Source organism: Mus caroli, chromosome 7 (genome assembly GCF_900094665.2).
Source record: "Mus caroli chromosome 7, CAROLI_EIJ_v1.1, whole genome shotgun sequence".
Taxonomy (NCBI): Eukaryota; Metazoa; Chordata; class Mammalia; order Rodentia; family Muridae; genus Mus; species Mus caroli.
In genome coordinates, this window is record NC_034576.1 from 86,226,993 (window position 1) to 86,254,575 (window position 27,583).

Below are 27,583 nucleotides of genomic sequence, written 5' to 3' on the forward strand. Positions count from 1 at the left end.
AAAAAACGCATTTACCCTCTCACAACTTCATACATATAGTCTGCACATTCTCTCTTATTTTTTAAGAAGCACAACTGGCCAATAAATATTTAAAGCGATGCTCAGTATTGTTGATGATCAGGAAAATGAAAATCAAAACATTAAAATCCCATCTCGCCCTGGCTAGAAATGGCTATTTAAAAAATAATAATAATAAAAAGCTAGTGGCGATGTGGGGTAGAAGAGCTTCTGTACTTTTTCTATACTGCTAGTGAGCATGTTAGTGCAGCCATTATGCAAAGCAGCATGAAACTTCGAAACTTCCCCATCGAACAATGTGACCACCATGTGACCAGGGCTAGACTACGTCTAAGTATATACATGAAGGAATGAAAGTGAGCAAGCAGATGACAGAGGCTCCTGCACACGGGTGGTTGTTGCCATACTCATCACAGTAGCCAGGTTATGGGATCAACCTGGGTGCACTTAAATAGATGGATGACAAAGACGGGGCGGGGGGAGTGTAAGTTCAAAGGTAGTATTGACTGTGTAATGAATTTCAGGCCAGCCTCAGCAAAACAGCAAGACTGAATCAAAGACAGAATAGAAAACAAAACTACCTAAAGGGAGAGAAGAGGGAGGGAAGAAAGGAGAGGGGGGAGGGCGGAGGGAAGATGTTGTAGGGATGATCCAGTGGTTTAGAGCCTTGACTGCTCTTCCAGAGGACTCAGATTTGATCCCCAGCAGCTCACAGCCATCTGACACCCTGTCTGGCCTCTGAGGGTAAAATGCACACATGTGATACACAGACATTCATGCAGGCAAAACGCCCATACACATACAATTAAAATTAAAAAGGGAAAAAGACATAAGGTACAATCTATATACATAACAGAGTATTTCTGGTTGGGAAGAATGAGTGTGTTCTGCAGGTGTGTTACACCTGCCCTTGGGAAAGTGAGGCATGAGCTCAAGGCCACCCTAAGATAAATCAAAAGATTCTGTCTCAAAAACAAAAAGAATGGAATTGTTTCATTTATTAGAAGATACATGGAACTGGAGATCATTATGTTAATAGAAATCTGGGAAACACAAAAGACGATGTTTTTTCTTATATATGGGTGGACCTCAAAGTTAAGAGACGATTTGGACCTGAGAGGGACTTGAGGGGCAGGGAGGAGAAGCAAACACATAGAAGGGGGAGTGGGAGTATGGGTGTGCTTTCATGAGATAAACACATGTAAGGAAGTCTCACAGGGAACCCATTAACTCGGGCAGTTAAGCAGTTAGCATGTGCTAATAATTAAAAGAAGAAAGTCCATCCTTTCATTATAATTCAAGGAATTGCATGATTAATTAAAATTAAATATTGCCAGCATTATTTCCAATTTTTTCCACTAATGTTTTTAAAATCAGCTGCACACCCAAGTGTTTTGAATTATATAAGCAGCCATTAGCAGTCTAAGACTCACCGAGTCACAGGATGCTTCATGGAGTCCTAAATGAGCCACTAACAAGAATTTACAAGATCTTCCGGCATTCGTGATGAATGGGTCTGCTTCACTGCAGATGCTCAGGAGGAAGTGAACGTTTGGATTTTTCTTTTTGAACAAATCAAAATTCTAACTTGTACTATGTTTTTCTGTTTTCATTTAGAAAATAACTATTGGAACTTTATTGTGAGGCATCTCAAAAAAAAATGCTGTAATAGTGTTATGCAAAAGAATTACAAGTTGCAAGTAATTGCTGAAGAGCCAGGGTAACAAGATTTCTTTTCATTGCAGATCAGGGACATTTTCAAATATATAAAATATATAAAACTCAGAAATTATAAAACATATATTGTATATGTATTTGTTATGTATATGTATCTAAATCTACATCTATATCTATGATGGATATATATTATATAATTGTATATGTATATATTTATATATGTATCTTTATCTTTATGTATATCTATATCTATATGCATATCTATACCAATAAGTAAATGTATATGTACATGTATATGCATTTATATGTATATATGGACATATATACACGCATGTGTATGTTTATGTATATGTGTTTATGCACATATATACATATGTGTATATATACAAATTATGTGCATATATACATGTGTATATTTAATTTGTATATATTACGAGCAAATATGTATGTGTACATATATATGTATATATACATACATATATACAAATTAATGTCACCCATGCTATGCCAGTCTTTTCCAAATCATTCCACTGGTGACGATGAACCTTGGAAGCCTGCATAAAGCTTGGTCCTCATGTAACTGGAAGCTTGTATCCTAGCTCAGAGCATCTCTGTACACATATTCTGAGTTCCTGGGAACCACTCTTCTTTTCTCTGCTTCTTCAAGACTGTGTGGGAGATCTCACTGAATTTGTCCTTCTGCGACCTTCATTTAGTACAATGCTCTAGTTTCATCTATGTTGTCACAAATGCTTCTGGACCCACTGTGAATTCCTGACACCCTTCTCTGTGGCCATCGCACTGTTAGTGCCTGCTGCCCCAGAACAGACTTTACCAGAGCTAAGATTGCTCTTAAGCCTCCCTCCCACTCCCCCCTTCTCTCTGTTCCGTTGCCTGCAGGCATGCATCTTCCTACCCAGCTCTGATGATGTAGAGCTCTAGATCCCCTCAAATAGCTCCGGCACATTGGTCACCTCCTATATCACCACAGAAAACCAAAGCATCCCTTTGAGCTCCCATTCAAAATTATCACCCATGCCCACAGTTCCACTATGCAGATTGGGCACCGATATGTGAATTAAGCATTCAGCAAGCATCCTGTGCCATCCGCTTTCAGTAGCAGGACATGTTTGCAGCAGGTCTCAGTGTACATAACTTGAATGTGCATCTAAGCTCACACCTTAGAATACATCTCAGCTTTTCTGAATTTCAGTATGAGTAACCCAGTGAATCTCAAGATCTCTGTCTAAGAGACAACAGAGTTAGATCGTTGCCCTCAGCAGGGTTCCAGGCTATCTGACTCCCTTGTTGCTGATCAGGGGACACAGAGTTTGCTGACCTTATCTTGTGGATTTCCTGTTCTGTATATTCCAGATAATTTACCTATCCCATAGGCAGTGAAAATTAAATTGATTGCCATGGGAGTAATGAAACAACCAAAGGCCTAGCACATAACAAGTGATCAATAAACATTGTGATGGTGATGGTGACAACGATGCTCTACACAGGGGACAGACTGGGAACTCCATTCTCTGCCTTCAGGGTGTTTACCATGTTTGGCACAGTGGTAAAGGAAAAAAAATATCATTTTGATTCACCATGGAAGTTGGTGCTAGAGAAGACAGTTCATGTGTAGTGCCAGGCAAGTCTAGTGTCCCCATATTCCTAAGCTTCCAATTGTGACATAATCAGTGAATGGCCATAGTATGAACCAAGCAATGTGTCCAAATAGGCAGCAGGTGTCAAAAGCCTGCATGTGCACACAGGCAGCTTCTCAAAAAAAAGTTCATAGGGCTGTAGAGGAGAAACAAATACTAAAACTTGGATTTTGTGGGGCTGGAGAGATGGCTCAGCTCTCAAGAGCACTCTCAGTTCTTGCAGAGGATACAGGTTCCGCTCAGTACCATGCAGCTAATCACCTTCTATAACTCAGTTCCACAGGATTGGATGCCCTCTTCTGGCCTCCAAGGGCACTGCACACATGTGATACACAAACATACACACAGGCAAAATACTCTAAAATAAAAATACATTTAAAAAATTAAATTTAGTGTCAGAAGGCAGCATGCGGGATAAGCAGAGATCTGCCTGAGGCCAAAGAGCACTGACAACTGTTGGTGACAAATGACAAGTGGATACAGGAAGCATAGCAGGTATAACCTTTCCCAGAGAGATTGTGTTGATGGGTGACATTGCAGCCTGTGGTAAACAGAGGTTCAAAGAGGTACCCTGGCTTCCCATAGCCACACCTCTAGAAGGCAACCACTGTCTTCACTAGGTCCTCTGGGTGGTCCACTGGTCTCCTCCTGCCCCTCAAATACATGTTGTTTACCCTTCTGAACAGCTCTGGGGTAAGCTAGTTGGGGCTTGATGAGAACAAGGCCAGTAACGGGCAGACGTGGCTTTGGAAATGCACCTCCTGGGGAGTCCTGAGTCTGAGACTCAGGTTGGTGAATGGGGACAATTCTGAGATACAGATGAATGTCCATCAAATACCCAAGGCCGAGCTTTAACTTGAAACTTGGGCACATGCCCTCCCAAATCCACTCACAGCAGGTTTTACATATGTTTATGTGTCAGGCACCATATTTTTATAATTTAAAACTTTTAAAAGAAAATTTATATTTTCCTCTTAACAGGGTGGTTTTTATGATTCTCTCCCTCTTAAAACAGTCTTTTGGAAGCTGGAAAGTCCCACGTAATTTGAAAATTAGCCCAACTAATCGAGCCTAGGGATTGACTTGTTACCGTTATTAATGTTGACATCTTGTGGCCACCGTAGGTAACTGCATGCTAAATCAGGAAGGATGCCTGATTGCCAGCCGCCCCCAATTCTGTTCTTCAAAGCACTTTGCAATTATGAAGCTGATTAGGCACCACCCCCAGCTAACATCCCAGAGGACCTGCCTCTGCCCCCGGGGAGGTCTTGTGACTCCCTTCCCTAACTGAGTCTTTTTTCTTCTTCTGGACATAGCCAGGTGAGGCCATTAGCTCCTGCAGGATCTGACCTGACATTTCTGCCTGCTGCCTGCCAGTCCAGGGATGACCCCTACTGCTATTTTCCTTGGAGTGTGTTTTGAAAAGTTTCTTTGATCCTTGAGTGTTTTTGTTTGTCTGTTTTAATAATTCAAGTGTAGCTTTCACCTTAGTTTTCAAGCAGGACGTGTATTGTTTTCTTTTTCATTTGTAACAGTTTTCCTATTGACCAATTGTCGGCTTTACCTGGGTATCCCCTTAGGACTAGGGTCTAGTAAGGCCGTCAGGCTGTCCATGGGGCAGTAACTGAATTTATATTGCACTATCATCAGATATGTAAATGGAGATAAATGATCATTTCTTTAAAAAACAAACAACAACAACAAAAACCTCTAGATGATGAATTTACTAGTGGGGGGAAAAAAAACAAACTATTTCTAATATTGCCTTTGGCAAAGAAAGAAAAGTAAAAACTAATTCCAAGGCAAAGCTACATCTCCTAACTACACATTGTTCTACATGGAAGAAAATTAGGGGAGGAAACAACAGTGTCGAAACATCTGTAAACTTCTGACCTTTTTATTGCATAAACACAGCTTTGCAAAGGAGCATGGGCTTCCTGGGTCCTGCCAAGCAAGGGACTCTGCATGGGGGCACTAAGTTCTTCACAATTGGGATATCAACAAAACTTGATTTAATTTCAAATACTATTCATTTTCAAACACCATTTACTCCCTAAGGCTAGGCTCCCATCATCAATTTTAATGTGGTATTCCTTTTAATGTTGTGTTCATGGAGTTCTGCACCTATTGACAAACTGCTTGGGGCACAGCCAAGAAAGACTGTTCATTTCTTTTAAGTGGAACAGTTGATGAGATCAGAGCCTGAGAGGCCACATGTACACCTGGTATGTCCCTATGTATTGATGCCCATGGCCTGCTCCAAGGCGCGGGTATCCTCTGTGATGGGTTTGGAGATGTCTAGCATGGTGTTCGACTTGTTCCTGGGATTTCCAGTAACCAGCATCCAGTGGTTCTTGGGTTTTTCTACTTTGTGTGAGTCCAGATATGTGTGAGCTACAACCTCGATTTCCTTCCCAAAGTAGGTCCTGGAGCCAAAAATAAATAAAAATAAAAAAGATTCCAGTTAGAAACAGAGTGTAACACTCAATGAGTGTTTGTTCTTTCATGAACATTGTCCCTCCTAGAAAATTCCTCTCCAATCAGACTGCTCTACAAAGCCCAAGAAGGCTCCTAAAATATGGTACATTTGCAGGAATGTTTCACCCATGTTTGCAGAGGATTAGGTACATAGGGTCCCTCTATAACCAACATCTCTGTTGGGTAGGACTTGAGGGAATAGCAATATCAAAGTTCTACACAAAGGAATTTTTCAGCATTGCAACTCATAATTATGACATTTAAACATATCAGATATATTGTCAGTCAATAGATAATGTGTAGGTAGTGTAGGTATCTCAGACAAAGTAAGTCTCAAAAACAATACATAGTTTCTTTAATGTTAAAATTAAATATTTGCAGAATCAAGACTGTTGGCATTTAAATTTTGGCCAATCAAGATTCTAGGTAATAGACATATGGACCACCCCGAATTTAAATTTTAAATTTTGTCTTTTCCTAATCAATTTAATAATCTGCTTCTGAATTACAAAATGAAATATGTCACTTGACAAAATGAGGTGTTTGATGCGCCAACTTGGTTAATCTTTGCATCACAGAGCCAAAGAATCCAAAAGATGTTGAGCACCAGCAAGTATCTCCACAGTTTTGACGCGGTTAGTGTGCTTAAGAACAGATGAAAACAACAATCAAGGAAAACTAGAAATTGGTCCTTCCTTTTAAATAATTTCTTATAAGCCTTGTGATAAAAATAAATCAATGTTGTTGCTTTTAATTGAGCATCTAAAGACCTTTACCTCACACGCCTAGATATGGAGTTTTAGTTATTGTCCCTGAGCCAATAGGGCACTCTCCTGCCCCCGCCAGTATACCTTAAGAAGAGATTCCGGTGGACCGCCAGGGCTCGGTTTGTGTGACGATGATAGATGACAATTTTTTCATTTGCCTTTACAGGACGGGAAAAGAAAGCGCTATTAACATTCTGTCCAATTTTCTAGAAGCAAAGGTCTAGAAATATATTAACATATTCATTTCAATATAGCACATATATAACAAGGCTGGAGAGCTATGATGGTTTTGATGAAATGCATCACGGTAGATATCTACATGGTAGAATAATCATTCAAAGTCATATCAAAGAAGACCTTTGAGAATGTGAAATACAGCTGATGATATTAAATACACACATAAACATACACACATTTTATATATATTCAGGAGTTCCTATTTATGTGTGTGATATACATACATGTTTGTGTGGGTGTACGCATACATGTGGTGGATGCCTATGTACATGTGTGTTCATACACATGAAGGCCAGAAGAGACGCTGGGTATCTCTCCATTGCATTCCACCTTATTCTTTGAGAAAGCATCTCTCACTAAGCCTGGAGCTGACCAACTAGATAGACTTCCAGAAAGCCTCAGGAATTCTCCTGCATCTGCCTCCCAGCACCTAGGGTTACAGGGCACATGCTCCCTTACCTGTCTTTTACCTGCACAGGATTCTACCCATTGAAACATCTCCATGGATACTCAGGATGTCATTCATATATCTCATATTATATTCCTATATATAGTCATGTGCATAGAAAAAGAGCACATAAAGTGGGTGCTTCTCTAAGATTAAATGAATTCTGATGGTTTTTATATCTGTACCTTAATGATTCTGAAAATGAATATATATTGTGTTTATAATTAGCATTTCCTGGAGACTGGGACTTGGCTGTATACCTCATGCTAGCCTAGGACTCGTGTTCCTCTTGCTTCAGCCTCTGGAATGTTGGGTTACAGATGTAAGCCACCAAATTGGCTAAAGAAATATTACCTTATAACCCTGACTCTTGTAAAATGAGTACTGTCAGGAGGAAAGGGGGCAGCCCCTGGCATGTGAGTTGGTCTGGTACCCAAAGCCTCCCTGATGAGCAGAGTCCATTTTACAGAACTCCACATCAGTAAAACCACTATGATCATAACTGGTCTGGACAGGACCAAGACCACCCCAACTCACATATGAACCAACAAAACATGAGCAGTGACCAAGCCAGAAAATTCCCAACAGACAGGCAAGGATACCCATCTTTCTTCCTTCCTGTCTTTCTTCTTTCCTTTCTTTCTTTCCTTTTCTTTTTTCTTTCTCTCTTTCATTCACTTTCTTTCATTCACTTTCTTTCTCCCTCTTTCTTTCTTTCTTTCCCCTTTCTTTCTTTCTTTCTTTCTTTCTTTCTTTCTTTCTTTCTTTCTTTCTTTCTTTCTTTCTTTCTCAACAGTCTCAATCTGGCCCCAGTCTGCTCTCCCTTGAGAGAGAGGAGTAGTTGACATGCTCAGATCTCCCTTGCCTTCTGGTCAGCTCCCAAGCCCCAGCACTCCCCTTTACTAGAACTGTCTCCAAACCTACTTAACTAAAGTACCTCAGCTCCTTCCTGGCAGCACTTGCTTGAGGCACCTCACTTCCCCAATACACATTTGTCTCACCTCCACAGCTGATGTCCCCAGCTCGTTAGCCATGGCTGCAACTGGAGGTCTACTGAGACAGCAATAGCATGTGTGAGGTAGCTTGGGGAGTCCTGGGCTCTCAGGCAGATATGCGAGCTGGAGATTCAGAGACCTTCCTGGACCGCAGTGAGGTGAATCATCCGACAAAGAAGGAGAGCCAGGGCCAGCAGACAGCAATGAGCTGTGACCTAACCTTCAGGTCCTCACAAAACTCCCTAGGGAGGTATCATGAACATCTCTAACTTACAGACCCACTGACTAGAGGGAATGAAGGCCATATCCACTACCATCCTAGGAAAGCCAAGCTAGGAAAGGATGGCTATAGAGAAGAGAGGATTCTGCCAAGCTTACTTTGTTGTGGATAAAGTGACCATCTACCTTGTATAACTGCCAAGGAACCTCCAGGAGCCAGGATCCCCTGCTAAAGCCTTAAAGAGATAGACCCACTGCACGGGGCAGATTCCGAGTAGCCTGGAATTGTAACCCCTTTCCTGGCCAGTCCCGTAAAGCTGCTGATGCCAGATGCTCCCTCTGACTCTAGTAAGTTTTCCCTTTCTGTGTAATAGATGCCTCCTTTGATTTGGGAGGTTCAAGCTTGCTCTGTGCCCATGGGAACCTCCCAAAAGAATCATGCCTCATGCTCTGGCACATTTGGCCCAGAGTCTAAAGCAAGAGTGATCAGGGACTGTGCCTGCCTCAGTAGCTGCTTGTTGTCCCCATCCCTTCCCTCAGCTGCCCAGGATCTTTGGAGATGAGAACTTAAGGATCATCAAGCAAGTGATGCCTGTTCCAGTGCTTGGAAGAATGAAGAGTCATAGGCTGGTGTGAGCTAGAGAGTAAGGGAAGAAAGGGGAAGGGAGAAAGAGAGGAAAGGAAGGGAGGGAGGGAGGGAAGGAGAGAGGGAGGGAAGAAGAGATGGAGGGAGGGAGGAAGTGGGTAAAGGAAAACAGAAGAAAAACAAAGGGAGGGGAGGAGAAGGTGGATAGAAAGAGAGAAAGGAAGAGGGGGGAAGGAAGGAAGGAGGGAGGGAGGGAAGGAGAGAGGGAGGGAAGAAGAGATGGAGGGAGGGAGGAAGTGGGTAAAGGAAAACAGAAGAAAAACAAAGGGAGGGGAGGAGAAGGTGGATAGAAAGAGAGAAAGGAAGAGGGGCAGGAATGGAGGAAGAGAAGGAAAGGGAGAGAGGAAAAGGGAGAGACAAAAGGAAGAAAGGGAGAAAGGGCAGGAGAAAAGGAGAGAAGAGGGGGGTGGGAAGCAGGACGGCCTAATGAAGACTGTGTGGATGAGACTGGGAAGTTGTATTACATGTTGGGCTCTCATATATTGCTGCAGCCTTTACTGGGAGTGTCAAGGGCTTCTGAGTCTTTTACACAGTACTGAGGGTGGCTCTAACCTGCAACCAGGATTGAGAGACAGGATGTGGAGTGCTGCCTCAGACTGGTGCTATCCACATTTGAGTTATAAATGAAAAGAAAAAGACAAAGTCTACATGCTATTGGAGCTACAGTGAGCCTCTGCTTGACTGGCAGCTGTGAGCCACAGCCTGTCCTTGCATGGACCCCAGGTCCCAGTGTCCCACATGCCAAGCTCACCCTCACTGGGAAGCCCTCATATTCCAGGCGCAGCTGGGGATCGAGGAAGGCAGCCTGCCAGCAGTTCAGATGGGTGACCTCATCTGTCAGAGTCACCTCCTGTAGGCCGGACTTCAGAGAAGACTTCATAAGGGTCCTGTGGTCACTTGTTAGATACAGCTGGAAACAGCAGCAAACACATCAACTGAGTCACAGCTACCCAGGAAGTTAAGGAATGGGCGACCAAAGGGACTGCACTGCAAGCAGTTTCTAGAACCCTGTTCCTGCCCATCCTACGAAAAAGCACAGCTCTCCCCTTCATTAGGAATATATCAAAATAGTATCTCTCCCCCTCTTTCCCTTTTTCGCTTCTTCCTTTCTTCCCCATATCCTGCTTTTCTTTCTTATGATGGTTTAAAAGAAAGTGGCCCCCACACTCATATGTTTGAATGCTTGGTCCCCAGTTTGGTGGAACTGTTTGGGAAGGATTAGGAGGTGTGGCCTTGCTGGAGGAGGTGTGTCACTGGGGTGGGACTTAAGGTTTCAAAAGTCCACACCATCTGTTAGCTAAATCTCTGCCTCCCGCTTCAAGATCAGGCGTGAGCTCTCAGCTATGGTAACAGCACCATCTCTGCCTACCTGCTGCAATTCTCCCTGCCATCCTCACGGTCTCCTCCTAACAATCTGGAACCACGAACCTCCAAATTAAATGCTTTCTTTTCTAGACTGCCTTGGCCATGGTGTTTTGTTACAGCAACAGAAAGGTCAGACATTTTCCATACTCCAGTTCCTGCTCTCCATCTCTTTCAAAACACGGGGCCTGTGTCTCTGTCTTGGGCACTATAAATAACATTGCTGAAACTGGGCACCTGAGATCAGGTACTCTTCAACCTGGAGCCATCACAGCTGGCACTTGCTCGTGAGTGACCCTGGCCATCTGGAATCCACGTCCCCATTGGGAATAGACGGCAGCTGCATGGCTATGCTTTGCCAAAGGCCGTCCCATCCTGTGAAAAGTCCAGAAGGTTCTTTCTTTGCTAGCTAGCTCTTTGCTTGTTCATCTTCACCTTGAACGTGGATAAGGTTTCTCTGTCTTTTAATGAGTTTTTAGTGTGTTCAAAGATTTTAGATTTATTTTATTTATGTGTATTGAGTATTTGTGTGTATTGAGTATTTTATCAGCATGTATATGTGTGTGCCATGTGTGTGCCTGATGCCTGCCAAGGAGGGCATCCAATCCCCCAGGGACAGGTTGTGAGCCACTTTGTGGATGCTGGGAATTAAACCCAAGTCTTCTACAAAGCAACAAGTGCTCTAAACCACTGAGCCATCTCCTTGACCCCTTGTGAATTTTTTTTTCTCTGTGAAGCTATGCTTAAGGTGCAAGTTGTAAGAAGTTGTAAGTGAGTTATAATTCTCTGAACGTTTGCTACCCAGCATGAGAGGAGTTAGGATGTGAATAAGAGAAGTATCTTGCTACCCTCTGGATGTTGCCTGTCCTCCCTCATGACTGGTGATTCCCATGGTGGCATTATTTGGAATACAAGGCTAAGTGAAAGGATCTTCTATGTTTAAGGGTGTTCCTCAGAAGTCCGAACAAACTAACGGGGCCTGGGCAATATCTGGCATGGGGAACAAAAAGATGGATGAAGTGTGCTGAGGAGAAAGAGAATGAGCTGGACCTGGGTGGGGACAGACTTTGCTGCAGTGACATTCAAAAGACTCTGGGCAGGAAAGAGTAACAATATCAAGACGAGTGTTACTGCCACGTGAAGAGAGTCATAAGACCTGACCAAGGTCTAAACTGCCTTTCTAAGCAAAGTCGAGATTCTTCCCGAGAGGAAGCCTTCAAAGCTATTAATAAAAAAGCACTCAACTTTACAATGCCAAGCAAACACAAAGTGACTTCTTTTTTTCCTGCAAAGGCGGAGAAATGGGGAAAAATAATTACTCCATTTAACTCAAAGATTAATTCCCAATGTAATTCAGACAAAGAAAGATAATGGGGAGGAACAAAGATCTGTCAAAGTGTATTAGGGTGCTGTATAATTACAACACCGTAGTCCTAGAGTAAAAATAGATGACTTCAGTAGATGAAAATAGAACACTCAGGAAGAGCATGTGATGCAGAGGATGATTTAACGTGTGCTTAGGGAAGCATAGCATGTCAGAAGGAAGAATTAGCCAACAGGTAACACGTGATATGGAGGATCATTTGGGAAACTCAAGTGAAAAGCCTTTTACCAAAATAAATCTCACGTGTGTTAAAAAGCAAATTGAAACAAATGTCAAACTGTAAACATTTGGAAATTAATGCTTGCCTTTCTTTTTATTAGATCTCTAACAGACTAGACATTAAAAGCAATGGAAGAGCAAAGGAATTGACTCAGTGAACAAAAGTTCTTCCTGCACAAGCCTGCTGGCCTGCGTTTGGACCCAAAAAGCCCACATAAAACAGTCAGCTGCGGTAAGGTACACATCTGTAATCCCTGCTATCCTGTGGCAAGGGAGACAGAGAGGAGAGAACGGCCTACCATCCCATGGGCCAGCTAGCCTGGAATACACAGTGTAATGACAGAAACAAGAAAGACCTGCCTCAAACCAGGAAGAAGGTGAAAACTGACTCGTAAGTGGTGTCCTATACAAACTCTCTCTCTCTCTCTCTCTCTCTCTCTCTCTCTCTCTCTCTCTCTCTCATGCACACACACACACACAAATACACACTCACACACATAGAGAAAGACAGAGGGAGAGAGAGTAACGTCAAGGAAAACTGATAGATTTCTCTCAAAAATACAAGTAAAACAGCTACAATTTAAAGTGCAGGAGGGAATCTTATCAAAATCTAATTATCAAAAGGCAAGTAAGTAAACCAAAATCAATATAGAGGCAAAGAACATGTAGTTTCCAGGGCAAAGGACTGAGGAAGGCAAAGAGAAGAAGGGAAGGTAAGAATACAAGAGGGATGAGGGCAAAATGATAGGAGAGGATACAGGCGTTGCAACATTCAAATGCCCTTTCCTGTTTGTCCATTTGTTCAAACTAGCAAAGATTTAATTGATGACATTTGTCACACTTTATGTCCTGCTGCTGAGAGCACCAATTGGTGCAACCAATTTAAGAAGAACTGGTTACATGGTGTCTTTAAAAACAAAACACAAAAACAAAACAAGGTCTTACGCTATAACATACACTGGCCTGGAGCTTGTGGCAATCCTTGTACTTCAACACCCTGAGTGCTGAAATTATACGTATGTGTCACCATATCCAGCTTTCAATACTTCTAGTTGTAATCACATTCTTGATATCAGTAATTCAACGACCCCCCAAAAATATATTCTGAAGATAGACTCACTAACTGGGGGGGGGGCGGTAGCGGGGAGCAGCTTTGAGCATTTATACACAGATACATATGGAACCAGAATAACAAGCCAAATTGGTTAGGAATGGTGGCACACATCTGTAATCTCAGTACTCAGAAGGCTGAGGCAAGCGGAGCACTAGTTCAAGGCCACCCTCAGCTGATTTGTCAGACAAATAGGAGGGGAGAAGAAAGGGGAAGGGAGGGGAAACAAATACATTTGACTTCCTGAACATAGAATTAAAAGCTTGGTAACTATAGTACTACCACACAATAATGTATAGTACACTCTCCCTAAACATTATTGTTAAGATGTGCTTTGAAAACACTGAAGTAGAAAGAAACCGGGTGTTCATCATAGTCACACACGAGTTCTCTTTTTTGACGAAGACATACAGAAAAACATAAATAGGAGAAGTCAAACGCTGGTGTGCTGATCTCTGGGTGCAACACCTCTGTCTCAGTGACTTAGTGTTTCAATTTTGCATCTAAATGCAGGCTGCAGATCAACACCTATGCATGGCATAAGTTGACTGATACTGTTGGTTTGTCTTCCTGGTACCAAAAAAACGATGAGAAAATGTCACATCAGAAAATACTGGAATCTCCCATTTACAATAATTGGTGTTATTTTTCTCAATGTTAGCAACTCCTCACAAGACAAAACAGAGCTCTCGGTGTGTGGGGGTGGGGGGATGCTATTTGGACTCACATTTTAGGGAGTTAGTCTCTCACTGTGGGGAAGACTTGGCAGTTGGAACAACTTATGACTGTGGCACTGCATGTAAGGCCAGTGATTACATCTCAATGGACCTAGGAGCCGAGAGACTGGCCCAGAACTTAAGGGAGCTATAATCTATAAGGCCTTTCCTTTCCTGAAAATCACTTCCTCCGGTCATTCTCCAGCTTTCAAAGGCGCACTATCCGTTGAGAACTCAGTATTCAAACACAGGAGCCTGTAGGGACACATTCTACATCCAAACCATAATGATGCATGCGTCCCAGCTTTGCTGTTGAGTAGCTGAACTTCTATTTCCCAGTGTCCTTATGTCAGAGACTCACTCAAGGGGGGAAAAAATGGAGCTAGCATGTGTGAAGCAATTGTGGCACTGCCTGCGTGGTGCTCAGATTCCGAGTCACTAGTCAAGACTGGTCATTTACACAAATCCCGATGACACCGCTTGCACGTGAAATCCAAGTACATGTTTTTCTGGTTCTGTTGTCTGTTGTGTTTTGTTGAGATAGGTCTTACTCTATAGCTCAGGTGAGTCTCAAACTCATGGCAATCCTCCAGTCTCAGCCTCTTAAGCCCTGGGTTTATAGGTGTGTGCTACTGCCCTGACCTATTATACTTCATCACCTCCAAAATAAAGGAGGATTTCAGAGACTCGAGCTTCCTGGCTTCTGCAAACTAAAGTTGTCCTTATTGCCTCTTAGAAAGAAACCAAAAAACAAAAAAGTATTTGCTAATCAAAAGTTTAAGTTACCAGAGCTGGGCTCAGTGATCCATGCCTCTAGGCCCAGATATTTGGGACACTGAGACAGGAAAATCCCTTTGAGTCTAGGAAGTTCAAGATGAGTCTGGGCAATGTGTATACGATGTTAGTATTCATGGAAAATGACAAATGTCAGCTAATTCAATTGACTGTTTAAAGTAGTATATGCTTTTGACTTTTGACAGCTGCATTGCAAAAAGACGTTTCTCTCTTCACTCCTTGACTTTTAAAGATGGGGGTGGTGGTGTTGTTTACAAAGTTAAGAGGAAAAAAAATCAGGTACAAAATGCCCACTGCAACCCACAGACTGAATCCAGCAGAAACAGAGCCCCATCTGCATAGTCCCTTCCAGAGGCAGCTCTTGGCCATCTTGGGAAACTAGGCTGACAGGTGACAGTGGGCACACAGGAGAAGACTCACCATCTTGCCTTCCAGTCCTGCTGCTATCCCCAGGCAGAAGTTCTGCCCATAGACAACCACTTGGCCCATTTCACAGTTGTTTGCACGGTCACTAGAGGTGAGAGCAACGGGAGAGTGTGAGGCTACCTCATTTCCATGCTTTTCTTGACAGTGCATATTCACAAACTGCACTAAATTAAGTAACAAAAGTTCCTCTTCCTTCTGTTTTGTTCACCCTGGCAAAGACCTCAGTCATCTCAGATAACATCAAGAGAAGTCGACGAGAATCACGGGCTGGAATCCATCATCAAATTGTGCAACATTCACTGAAATATTCTTGAGCACCAACTAAAAGGCATTCTTATTTTTTTCATATATTAATCTATTCATGTCTCTATTTGGAAACATGTGCAGTTTTGGCTTTTGGTGTTTTGAGAGTCTCACACTGAAACCCAGGGCTGGCCTTGAACTTGCTATGTAGCCCAAACTGACATGGCACAGTGCTTTCAGGAATCCTCCTGTCTCAGCCTAATGGGAGTGATGGAGTTACAGGTGTAAGCCACCACAGCCAGCTAGAAAAATCCTTTTGTTTCAGCCTTAACATCTAACTAGCATGCCACTCTCTGCCCTGTCCCACAGGTCAAACCCATGGCCTCCTGACTCTGTAGCCTTGGACCAGAAGGGACTAAGCATGCCATGTTAGCACAAGCCAAGGCCACGATTTAAGACAGAGCCAAGGTTATACCTCTGCAAGCATTGAATACAGTCTTCCCTCATAATCTTCCAGGGAATAAAAGTTGTCATTGGCTTTAAGTTGTTTTACCACAACCCATGTGTATTCAAGAAACATTAAACTAAGGACACAGATAGCAGTTTCTATTCTTGTCACTGAGACATTGTCACTAAATCTCCCACAATGTGAAGTTGATCATTTTAAATTGCGATTGTACGTCTCTAAGGGTCCTGCGGATCATTTCCAAAACCTCAAGTCAATTTTTAGTAGACAATTGATTTTAAAAGAGCAAAGCCCATCCTGTGCAACCTTTTAATAAATGACATTTTTGTTGGGAAGCTAACGTTCCATCAAGAACAATGCAAGCCAGCACTTTGTGAGCATAAAGCAAGCATCCCGTAACGTTATTTGAAAAAATCCTTTGTTTCCAGACAGAATATAAGTTTAATACTTTGGATCCAATCATCATAAAGCAAGCATTTTTTTAATTGAACACAAATAGCTACTTTTCCTGCTGTCTTCAACAAGCAGGCAAGTAAAGGGTCCTCAACAATTCGCTAAGTAAGGTAGGCTCAGCGATCTGCATGTCTCTGCCTCCCCAGTGCTGGGATAACAGTTGTGTGCCACTACAAGCTACAAGTCTAAGCAGATACTCTGGTGCTCTGAAGCTGAGTGTCTCTACCTCAAAATGGTGAAGGTGTTCCTGCCCATCGGGACGATGGTCTGCACAGCACTCACACCACAGGGTATCTCTAAGTCATCACTAAGTTGTGCTTTAACTTCATCTGGGCTCATACACAGGCTCAGGTCTCCTCTCATAAACTTGCCAGCTTCCTCCCCCAGGACTTGGTCAGGATTCACAACGATCACTTTATCGCCATAGTGGACATATCCATCTTCCGATACCGAAAGCTGCATCTACAATTTTAATAGGAATTTCCCAATAAGCTACTCAATTCCTTAGCTGCTGGGGTCAAGGTCCCTCCCAGGTGTATCTCCTTTCCTTCTCAGACTAGAGCCATTTCAGTAAGGCCTCTCTTCCTCAGATCCTTGGTTAGTGTCCTTCAAGCTCTTGATGACCCCAAACAAGATCATGTGAAGCTGTTGGACTCTACATAGTTTACCGTTGTCAATTTATTCAACTCAATGTTATTAAATTAAACGGTTTTTTTGCACAGCAACTGAAAGGCACTTTACTTGTAAAAGCATTAATCCATCCCTTTATTAGAAAATGCAAACAATTAAGTAAACATAATTATGGACAGACTTCCCTTAATATAAATTCTAAATTTCTTAATCTAATCTTAACCCTTAATCTAAATTTCTAAAATCTAGAGGAATTTTAAAAATATATTTTTTTATTAATTTTTTAAAAAGTTTCCAAATGGTTAACTTTGTTCATAGAAATTTTCTTTGGGTAACTCACACTTAACTAGGCAGAATTTTGAAATTGGCATTGGAATTTAACATTACCGGTCTCAAAATGTTCTTCTTCACTCTTCTGTTTCTCTGAATAAGAAGTTCTCCCTTTTCCCTCTTCTCTAGGAAGTGTCTCATGCGCTCCTGGGGATGCAGAGACCGAGAAATGGGGAGTCAGGGACAGAGCTGTTGCAGAGCACAGGTACTGATAACTTTTTCCTCAGAAGCTCTTCAAGTTCAAAGACAGTTCAAGAACACAAAAGGAAACGTGATCGCTCTAGGGATGGCAAAAATGTCAGTAGGCAGCATGTCATGGGGGCAGAGGCAGGGGCGGGGAGCAGGAGATGAAAAGAGAAAGGCATAAGGAAGGGAAGGATAGGGCCCCTGTGCTTATCTCATCCAGAAACAATCAGGAGTGGTATATAGGAGGTCAGCAGTCTCTACTGGGGTCCTCCTGACTTGGGTGAGAATGTGAAAAGCCCAGGCCTCCCCATATGTTTGTAACCCAGAACCTTTCCAGGACCTAAGAGTGTCACAAACCTAGTGAGGGCCAGAGGGCCTGGGAGGCGGCAAGCTGTTCTTGCTCTGGGTTCAGGAAATTTGGAGCGGGACATTCAGTGAGCATGGGTGCTCAGAGACAACAGGTGAGCTACCTCGGGGTAGCAAAGGTGCACGGCAGGGGGCGTGGGGGGTGCGGTAGACGAAGCTAGGTAATAGGATGCTAAATGCTCAGCAGAGAGAGAACATGCAGGATAGCAGGATAGGGTCTAGGATCCTAGGGATGCGAGAGGACAGGAGTCTGCGCACCTCCTCCAAGTAGACATCTTCGTTCCAGTTGCCCATCCGCACTCCAGGACCATACACATTCTGTGCCATCGCCCCTTGCTCTCTTGAAAGCCAGCGGCAGCCTGCACGGACACTCACCATTAGCGTGCTTCGTTGCCATGACGACCAGGCAGTTGCCAGTTGCCAGTTGGTCAAGATCTCTTTGGCTGGCCAATAAGTGACAGCATACTAGACTTGCTGGTCCTGCCTTGGGCTGCCACGCCCCCTCCAGCTCACCCTGCCCCTCCCACCACTGCCTCTGTCTCAGATGACCAGCACTCAAAGCAGATCTGGGAAACCCCTGGCGGGGGAACACTGTTCCAAACGATCCCTAGGCGGAGAAATTTTTGAAACTTTTTTTCTGTTGTTTTTTTTTTTTTTTTTTTTTTTTGGGGGGGGGGGCGCGGTTGGTTTTTAAGTTAGGGTCTGGATACATACCCTAGGCTGGCCTTGAACTTAGGATGTAACACAGTCAGGTCTTGCGCTGGAGATCTTCTTGACTCACAGGTGTGCAGCCTACCACTGGCATAAAATATTGAGTTGTTCTTGTTGATGTTTGGTTTTGTATTTTGTTTGTTTGTTTGTCTTGTTTGCTTTTTAAACTAAAATCTAAGTTAAAGTGCTGTGGAACCCGAGTGCTTTCTGTGGAAGCTTGGTTCAACTCCAGCCTGTTTCCTTAATCACTGTCAGCAGCAATTTCACAAAACAGCACTCCTTTACTGTAGACGCTGGAAAACCTAAACACAAAAAGACGGGCATTGCTGAAACCTCACAGCTTCCAAAGGAAGAAGCTACTATGTTAGCATACATTAATGTATATCTATTTCTGTGACAGTCTGTATTTTCACGAATTTTATAGCAACCCTCCCTTCCCATGTCTAAACACAAAGACAAACCTGCGATTTACAGGCACTCCTGATATTAAAAAAAATTTTTTTTAATTTAAAAGTTTGTGTAGCCAACATTTCCTAAAGAGGATATTGTGTTATGAGTGGAGGGAACAGGCAGTTAGGTAATACCACCTGGTGCTGGCTGCTGGCTGCTGACTGAATACATTCATTAATCAGTCCCCCAGTGTGCCGAGTCTCCCACCCCAGGCAAGAAGTGGAAGGTGAGAGCCAAACCCAGTCTATCAAGGGAAGCCAGATGCTGAAAACAAATTACTTCAGGAGACTGTAATACACACAGGTCACTGAAGATGTGATGAAAGACAGACTGGGAGAGCTGATGGATGAATCATTCCTGTCATGGGGACTGTGAGAGTGACAACTGAGCAAACCTGGGGGAGGGGGGAGGTGACCTTGTCGACCTGGAAGGACCTGAGCCGGAGGCTGAAGCATAAGACACAAAAGTAGGAATGTTCTGCTCCTCTCTGGCTCCACTGCCTACCCCTCCAGCACCACACACACTCTCAGGTGCTTCTGAAGGTGCTAAGTCAGGCATTCTGTTGGATCAGACACAAGTCACTCAGAACATGTGATAGACTGGAGACCGACTCAGAGAAGCTAGCAGCATCCCTAGGTTCAAACTGCTAAACCCAGCTTTGTAGCACGCAGTGAACAATAGACAGCATGTGTAACTGCTCATATACAGGAACATAATAATCTGAAAGCAAGCTGTTGTCTGGTGATGTCATGGCAGCGCCATCAAGCCACCGAGCAGCCCTCACATGCTTTTGGTGATGCTGGTATAAAAAAGAAAACCCTGTGTGACATTTGCTGAACAAAAGCAGGCCACACACAATTACGGATGGCACATTAGGCTCATAGCGACACTAGATGACTATGTTACTGGCTTATTATTTACTACAGGGTACTTTTGCCCCCGTTTGAGAAGGTGTATCTCCTATTGATTACAGGGTACTATAAAGCAGTGTGTGGGGTTCTCTCGGAAGCAATCTCCTGCAGCTCATACTGGGACATCTCCAGACTGTCTCATTTGCTCTTACTCTCTTCTGCTCACTATCACCCAAAGTGCTCAAAGCCAATACTGATGTTGGAGAGGAACTTGCATACAATAATTGATCTGGAAACAAAGTTCAAAGTGATTTTTTTTTCCAAAGCCACACGTCTATTATGGTTATTCCTCACTGTGAATCAATCATGTCCAGATCCACTGCAGCTGGTATTTAAGAACATGAAAAACATCAGGGATCTGGAAGGGCCAATAGCAGATATGGAGGAACTTTAAGACTTTGACTGGAAGGCTCCGCAAATGATGTTTGCATGATGAGGCATTCACTTGGTAGTATGGCCCTCAGAAGGAGCCTTGCTCTAACCAGGTGTGCTGGAACACATCTGTAATCCCAGTACTCGCCCTGTGGAGGCAGAAGGATCAGGAGTTCAAGGACATCCTCAAACACAAAGTAAGTTTGAGGTCAGCCTGGGCTCTGCGAAAATTACCTTCAATAGGCATAGGGGTTGCTGGAAAGATGGCTCTGTAGTTAAAAGTAAGCACCATTCTGGCAAAGGACTAGAGTTAACTAGAGTTAGTTCTCAGCACCCATGTTGAGTGGCTCCCATCTGCCTGTAACTCCATTACCAGGGAATCTGACACCTCTGACCTCTATCAGACACTGTACTCATGTGCACATACCTACACTCATACCCATATGTACACATAGTTGAAAAAATATTTTAAATCCCTGTTGGGAAGTAGAGGCAGACAGATCTCTGTGAGCTGGACACTAGCCTGATCTATTTAGCAAATTAGGGCTATACAATGAGATCATATTTCAACACATACACACACACACACACACACACACACACACACACACAGAGAGAGAGAGAGAGAGAGAGAGAGAGAGAGTTCTGTATCCCAAAGCAAAGACTCTATATGCTGATTTCTGACTTTAAAGTCAATGTTGCTCCCCTTAATCATTTCCATGTTTCCCATAGGCTGGGTGTTAAACAAGGAGGCCTTGAGGGAATTGGAACTGGACCTCTCTTTCATAGGCAACAGCCAATAAAATAAGAACTAAAAGAGCAGAACTTTACTTACCCATCAGAAGAATGGGACCTGAGCACTATTTCCCATCCTGGAAGGAGATGAGACATCCTAAACTGCCTAGAAAGTTAATAATGGATAGCTTTTTAAAATAGACTCTAAGAGCCTTAAATCTTACAAGATTACTTGACATCAGGGAGATATCTTACAAAGAACAAAGACGTACCATTCCTCCTTCCTGTGGGAGTCACTCAAAGGGCTCTGTCAATCACTTGGACAAGACAAAGTCCCTCAGGCTCTTTTTGAGTTTATAAAATAATATGTATGTGTGTGTGTGTATGACTACAATTTTTTTCCATTTACATTCCTTTAAAACCCTCAAAACCAAGATGTAAACTGATTTATTCACTCATTGCTGGCCCTGTGTGGATGACTAAATCTGTCTCTGGCCCCCACACCCTCTGCTTTACAACTGTGACTTTGATAGAAAGCAGCCATACACTACAAAAAGTATTTGCTATTTTTTTTCATGATTTTGATGAAGCATAGGAAACTTCCATTGGAATCTTTTGTTACTTACTTATAAAACATCTGGTAGAAAAAAAAAAGAAAAGAAAAGCCACAGAAACACTTGAAAAGATTCATGTTCAGGGAAGAGAAGTGGGACAAAGTTCAGACACTGGGAAAGAGAACCAGGAGACAGGCATTAAAGATAGATTGTAGACTCCCTTACTGGATGTGGATGGAATGCAGCGCAGCCCGGTGTCACACTGAGAAAGCCAGGTAAGACAGCTTTCCCACTTGCCATACAAGCACGGTTGTCTCTGGGCATCAGAATTCTCATTGGTAGAAACGGGAGAAGGTTAGTAGACTGCCAGCACTCTGGAAGGTGGGGCCAAAATAATCTGCAATGTGTTAATAGATGCAAAGAGGAACGAATTTGGTTGGCAAGTAAATTGAAGGTAGGAAATAAGTAGGACTCTTAATCACAGAGCTTCTCAGAGTCTTGGGTGCAAGGCACGTCCTAGAAATCTATGGCCAAGCTAAAAGGCATGCAACCGAGCCCACATTCACTTCAACATGCATTCTGCTGTTTCTCAGGATCATCTTGTAAACTCTGTAGTTTAAGCAGCACTGACCAGGGCTGGAGAGATGGCTCGGTGGTTAAGAGCACTGACTGTTCTTCTCGAAGTCCTGAGTTCAATTCCAAGAAATTGCATGGTGGTTCACAACCGTCTGCAATGGGACCTGATGCACTCTTCTGGTGTGTCTGAAGACAGCTACAGTGTACTCACATACATAAATAAATAATTCTGAAGAGGGAGGAGGAGCACTGACTATATGTGAGATGTTTTTTGGGTTTTTTGGGTGTTTTTGGTTTGGTTTTGTTTTTTTGTTGAGTAGCCCAGGCTAGCTTCATGGAAAAGAGAAGGATGACCTTGAACTTCTGCTCCGTCTGCCTTTACCTCAAGAGTGCTGGGATTCCAGGCATACATCACCACCACATGAGGGGCACAATGCTGGATACAGGATTTAGTATATGCTAGGAAGTGCTCCACCAATTGAGCTAAATCCCCGGCCCATAGATTTTCTTTTGAGACTTTCAGTTCTTTGGGAAGCCCCAAACTGGAGCTTAGAAATCTTCCTGCATCTAATTCCTAAGTCCTGGGATGGCAGATGTATCCAGGTCTCACTCAGCCCATTGCCTTGAAACAATTTCAAAGAAGGAACACTGCTTTTTGCCAGACCAACGCCATCATGAACACTGTTGTACTGAAGCCCATTAGGCTAACCTGGGTTACTACAGCGCTGTGCAGGACCAGCTTCCATGCCTACAGGTGTGCATGGAACGTACAGTCAGCACCAGCTACTCCATCACATCCAAGGTAAAAGATGCAGTACACGAGAGTGATGTGCTCACCTTGCTGGAGTCAAAACGAAGGCTAGAAGTTGGGTTGGATCCTAGGTACCCATTCACTTGGCCCATGGGATGGACCACAACTATTAAATAATAAAGAGTTTGAATTGTAGTTGTAGTGAGACAGAGTTCTTCATCTCACGGAAGACAGGAAGCAGAGATGGGAAGGGACCCAGACAAGGCATATCTTTCCTAGGGATATCTCTAGTAACCTGCATCCTCTGACTAGGCTCATCTAACTTCTACCTTCCAAAATAACACTACAACCCAGGAGCTGAGATTAATAGGGATCAGTTTACATTCAAACTATAATGCAAATGGTTTTCAAAGAACATGGTGATATAAAAAGAATAAGACTTGGGTACAAAGAAGCAGGAATAACAAAAAAAAAAAAAAGAAAAAATAGAATTTCTTTCAGGCAAAGAAGCAGAGTAAAGGCAGGCTCAGAAGAAAAGAGAGGCAAGAAATCCTTGCAGGGTGGAATAAGTAAAATTAAAGGGAGTGGACAGGGAAAAGTAAAAGGCCTTTGCCATCAAGCCCTATGGTTCCTCTTCTACAGGCAGTAGGAACTTTCTCAAAAAAAAAAAAAAAAGCTGATGCAGGACAGATTCCAGCTGTGGAAATCTGCTGTGGCTCTGGGCTGTTGGTAGATTTAAGGCAGACATGTTGGGAAGGCTGTTAGGAGACACCAGGGAGAAGGAACGCCATGTTCATGGGGCACCAGTAGTGAGAACGGAGCAGTAGACGTGAATGAGAAAAGAATCAAGTTAACATCTGGAGATTGTGGGAAGCTGTGTATTTAGCTGAGACTCATGGTGTATGGTATCCTGTGCTTTGCCCTGGGCAAACAGGTAAATAAGAGACTCCTGCTCTCTGTCTTTGTAGAGAGTCAAAAGGAGGAGGCCTTTCTACACAGTGATGACAGGCTAGGGGTAGGGGATGGGCACAGGGAAGGCATTTCTAAATGGAAGTTGACTTCCTACTCAAGAGTCCTTTGATACAGAAGGCAAGGTACCAGAAATGGTCCTACTCTAACCAAATGACATCATTTTCTTTCATGCTGCACCCAACCAGGGCATCTATTCCCACCCTAAACAAAAGAACATGTGATGCTGACATAGCAGAAAAGTCTTCCAAGTTTTTATGTCTCCATCTGGTTTTCCCTCCTGTTTTCATTAGACTCCTACAGGAGAGAACACCACATGAATACCATATATCTCCCCTGAGCCAGACATGACTCTCCCAGAGCCTAGATCCACCCCCAGGAAGAGCTACATTCCCTTGGATTCTTTCATCTCGAACCTGGCCTTCTAGCACTCAGTCTTTGGTGTCCTCTTCAATGAGAGCATCTCATGTCCCGCTCGCTTCTCCACACTCTGACGTCTTGACCTCAGATGAACCATATTGCTGCCCAGCTCCTTACCTTCCTCACTGCCAGCACAAGAGGGTGGGCCCTGTGAAGAGGAAGCCTGTTGTTTTCCACAACACCCTGGTGGCTTTGGAAATCCAAGGGCAGGTTCAGGGTTAGCTTTGGAAGCAGGGACTAAAAGAAGACAAATGTCTTTGCCTAGGAGAACAGGACAACAACATGTTTCCCACTTAGAAGGGAGGTGGACTCTGCGGAAAGAGCTGAGCCCCAGAGCAGGGGATCTGAGAGGCCAGAAGCCTGCTGGAGACTCACCCACGTCCTTGAGAGGACTCTGGCTTTTAGCCAGCATGAAGGTGGAGCTTCAGGCCTGTCTTCTGGGATCAGAGAGGCCCCGGAGCTACAGAGGAACAGTGTCTTCTAAATCATTGAAAATGTATTTCAAACTTCTTTTTTTCCCCCTATTCAAACAGAGGCGAGGCAAACCTGAATTGCATACAACAAATAGATAAATTAAAAGGTGGTTGCATTATGGTTTGCCTCAAATGAGTTGAGATAGAAACTTCAATCTTGTCACAGTGAAGAGTCATCAGGGCCTGCAGCACAGTATAGATACATGAGCAACGGAAAGCCACTTGCTTCTCTCTATGAGCTACGGAGGCTAGGGTGACTCACATGCAGCTCAGAGTTTGCTCCCTCAGCAAATGAAATGCCTCAGCTTCACAGAAATGCCTCTGTCTCCCACCAAACCACTCATCCCACCTCCCTGGTCAAGAAACCTAGTCTTTACTGCTTCACAAAAATATAAGTATTTCATACATAGATGGTCACATTCACTATGTAGTAAAGATAAGCTGTTGCTTCCATTCTCTCTCCTCTTCCACCACCACCATCATCACCATTACCATCACTATTATTTAGATACAGAATTTCTAAGTGTTGGGCATACAGGGCCTTCATTTGTGTGTTTACAGAGCTGTGAGGTGCTTACAAAACTCTAGGGTAGTAGCTGAACAAGGGTATCAGAGACTCAGTTCCCCAGACAGCGTGCTTTTCCTCTTCCCTTAGTCTAGTAGGAAAAGCTAGGGTTTGCTTTTACTTCACTGACAAGTACAGAGAAGTTATGGGAAGTGCCCAAGGCATCATAAGAGCCAGAACTGAAACTCAAGAGTGAAGGGGGCAGGGGGAGAAAACAGGAAAATGTGGCTTTCTGTTTTCATAGCAATCACAGACCTCAGGCACATTGGTGTGTAGTTTTCAGTCTGGTATTGTTACTACTCTAGTTTTGTGTCTTAAATCCCTGACTCTGAGTCAGGTGTCCTTGACTCAAGGGGCAGAACTTACCTGCACTGTGACCTTGAGTAAAGTCACAAACTCTGGTTCTGTTTCCTCATGTGTAAAGTAAGATATGTGAAAACCTGTGTCTTGTAGTTGTTGGGAATTGGTGTGTCAGGAGGTGTGTGAAACACCTTGGCACAGCAGCTGCTTCTGCTTGTTGTTATAAAGACACTGAGCAGGCACAGGTGCCAGGGTTGTCCTCACAGCTACCTGGCACCTCACTCCGCAGATGCTTACAGCTTCTAGATGTCTGTGTTGGACGCTCCTTGGTGTAGTTTCAACCAAAAGTCAGCTAAGCAGAACCAGGTCTTTCCTGAGTCTTCAGAAATAGATTTGATTTCATAATTGGGCAATTCTGCCCTCTTGTGACAAATCACAGATATAGCGTGTTATCCCTAAACAAAACACCAGGGCAGGACTGGGGAAAGCAGGGTCCCACTTGGAGAGGGCTCATAAGGCCCCACTTCTCCTTAAGGCTCTAGAGGCATTTGGTAGTTGTTAAGGAAATGGGACTCAATGGGCCTATCCTCTCCCAAAAGATCTATAAGAAGAACTGGTTGCTGGGAGAAGGGAGAGGCACCCGGCTCATGCATATAAACCCATATGCATGTCCCTGTGAGGAATCCCAGTGAAAACCATTGGGTCACTCCATCCCCAGAAGAGGACATGAGAATATAAAGGGAACTAATTGAGAAGGGGAAGGGGACCGGTGAGATGGGGGAAAGAGGACAAGGGAAGATAACAGAAGAGGAATATGATCGCATACTATACATGCATGAATGGAAATGTCATCATGAAACCATTATGTTTAATGCATAATTAATTTAATTAATTCTAAAGATTAATCATAATTAATTAATTAATTAATTCTAAAGAAAAGAAGACTCCAGTTTACAAGTGGGTCTCTATTTCCAAATGGTGTGTCTGAAACTAATGGTTCCTCAACATGAAGAACACTGAGATGAAAGCCAGCTGCATATCAGAGATGTTGATAGGTTATTTGCCTAGCATGCATGGATCCCTGAGTATAATCCCCAGCACCACAGAAAACTGGGTTGACAGTTCATGCTTATAATCCCAGAACAAGAAGGATAGAGGCAAGAAGACGCAGAAGCCAAGGTCATCGTTGGGTATTCAGTGAGTTATTTAGTGTGGTCAATACCTAGTCTCAAAACACATACACACACACACACACACACACACACACACACATTTATTAAATGACTGTTTAATTGTCTCAGGTTGCTCTCCTGTAAATAATATTTCATTGCATGCTCTAAGAGAAGCCAAGTCTGAGAGGTCACCAGTAACCTTACTGTTTCTTCTTTTAGAATTTATCTCTTCAATACCCTTCCTCCTGTAACTTATTCTCAGCCATCAAAACTATCTTCAAAGTCCAGTACCTTCCACATCTCTAGACTGGATTCAACTAGTTAGCCTCATTGCTTGGTGCTTTGTATTTTTTCTGAAAAAAAAAAATCCCTGTTCTGGGCAATGTTTTCTCCACAGTGAGCAGGGCCCTTGTGTGAGTCCCAGTTGCACCTTCTGTCCCATTGACGCTATTTGTAGAACTGTGGCTAGTTCACAGCAGGTGTTTCAAAGCACATGTTACACCTAGAAGTTACTCAGCATTCTTCTTTGAAGCTTTCTTGGGTCCAACTGCAATACAGTACATGTTGTTTTTCCACAACTCTAGTCATAACTTTTGTTCACTGAAGGTGCATAGCTACCCACCCACCAAACATTGGGGCTGGCTTCAACATGGGCTTGATCTTTTGCCTGTTCTGGCTTCTGAGTCCCTGTCTAACTGAGCCCCAGTAAGCCTTTAAGTACCTGTCCTGAATGCTGGTGACAAATGGATCTCAATTTCCCCAGTACCATTGCTTGAGTGACAGGATTCTCTATT

The 27,583-nt window shown here is 43.3% G+C and overlaps 1 protein-coding gene across 3 annotated transcripts; it reads right to left on the reverse strand.

Annotated features, from left to right (window-relative positions):
* Positions 1-3,712: 3,712 nt before the first annotated feature.
* On the reverse strand, positions 3,713-24,556 carry Cfap161 (cilia and flagella associated protein 161). Of its 3 annotated transcripts, XM_029479827.1 has the most exons (9): positions 24,397-24,556; positions 18,545-18,843; positions 18,089-18,189; positions 17,336-17,425; positions 16,545-16,780; positions 15,151-15,241; positions 9,895-10,053; positions 6,683-6,756; positions 5,235-5,779 (listed from the first exon to the last, which is right to left on the reverse strand). In XM_029479827.1, the coding sequence occupies exons 3-9, from the start codon at positions 18,155-18,157 to the stop codon at positions 5,587-5,589; spliced, it is 912 nt and encodes a 303-aa protein (XP_029335687.1). In that variant the 5' UTR covers positions 18,158-18,189; positions 18,545-18,843; positions 24,397-24,556; the 3' UTR covers positions 5,235-5,586. The 3 variants fall into 3 exon arrangements, with proteins under 3 accessions (XP_021023863.1, XP_029335687.1, XP_021023862.1); XM_021168204.1 differs by lacking the exons at positions 18,545-18,843; positions 24,397-24,556 and having other exon boundaries at positions 3,713-5,779; positions 6,608-6,756; positions 18,089-18,217; XM_021168203.1 differs by lacking the exons at positions 18,545-18,843; positions 24,397-24,556 and having other exon boundaries at positions 18,089-18,217.
* Positions 24,557-27,583: the final 3,027 nt, after the last annotated feature.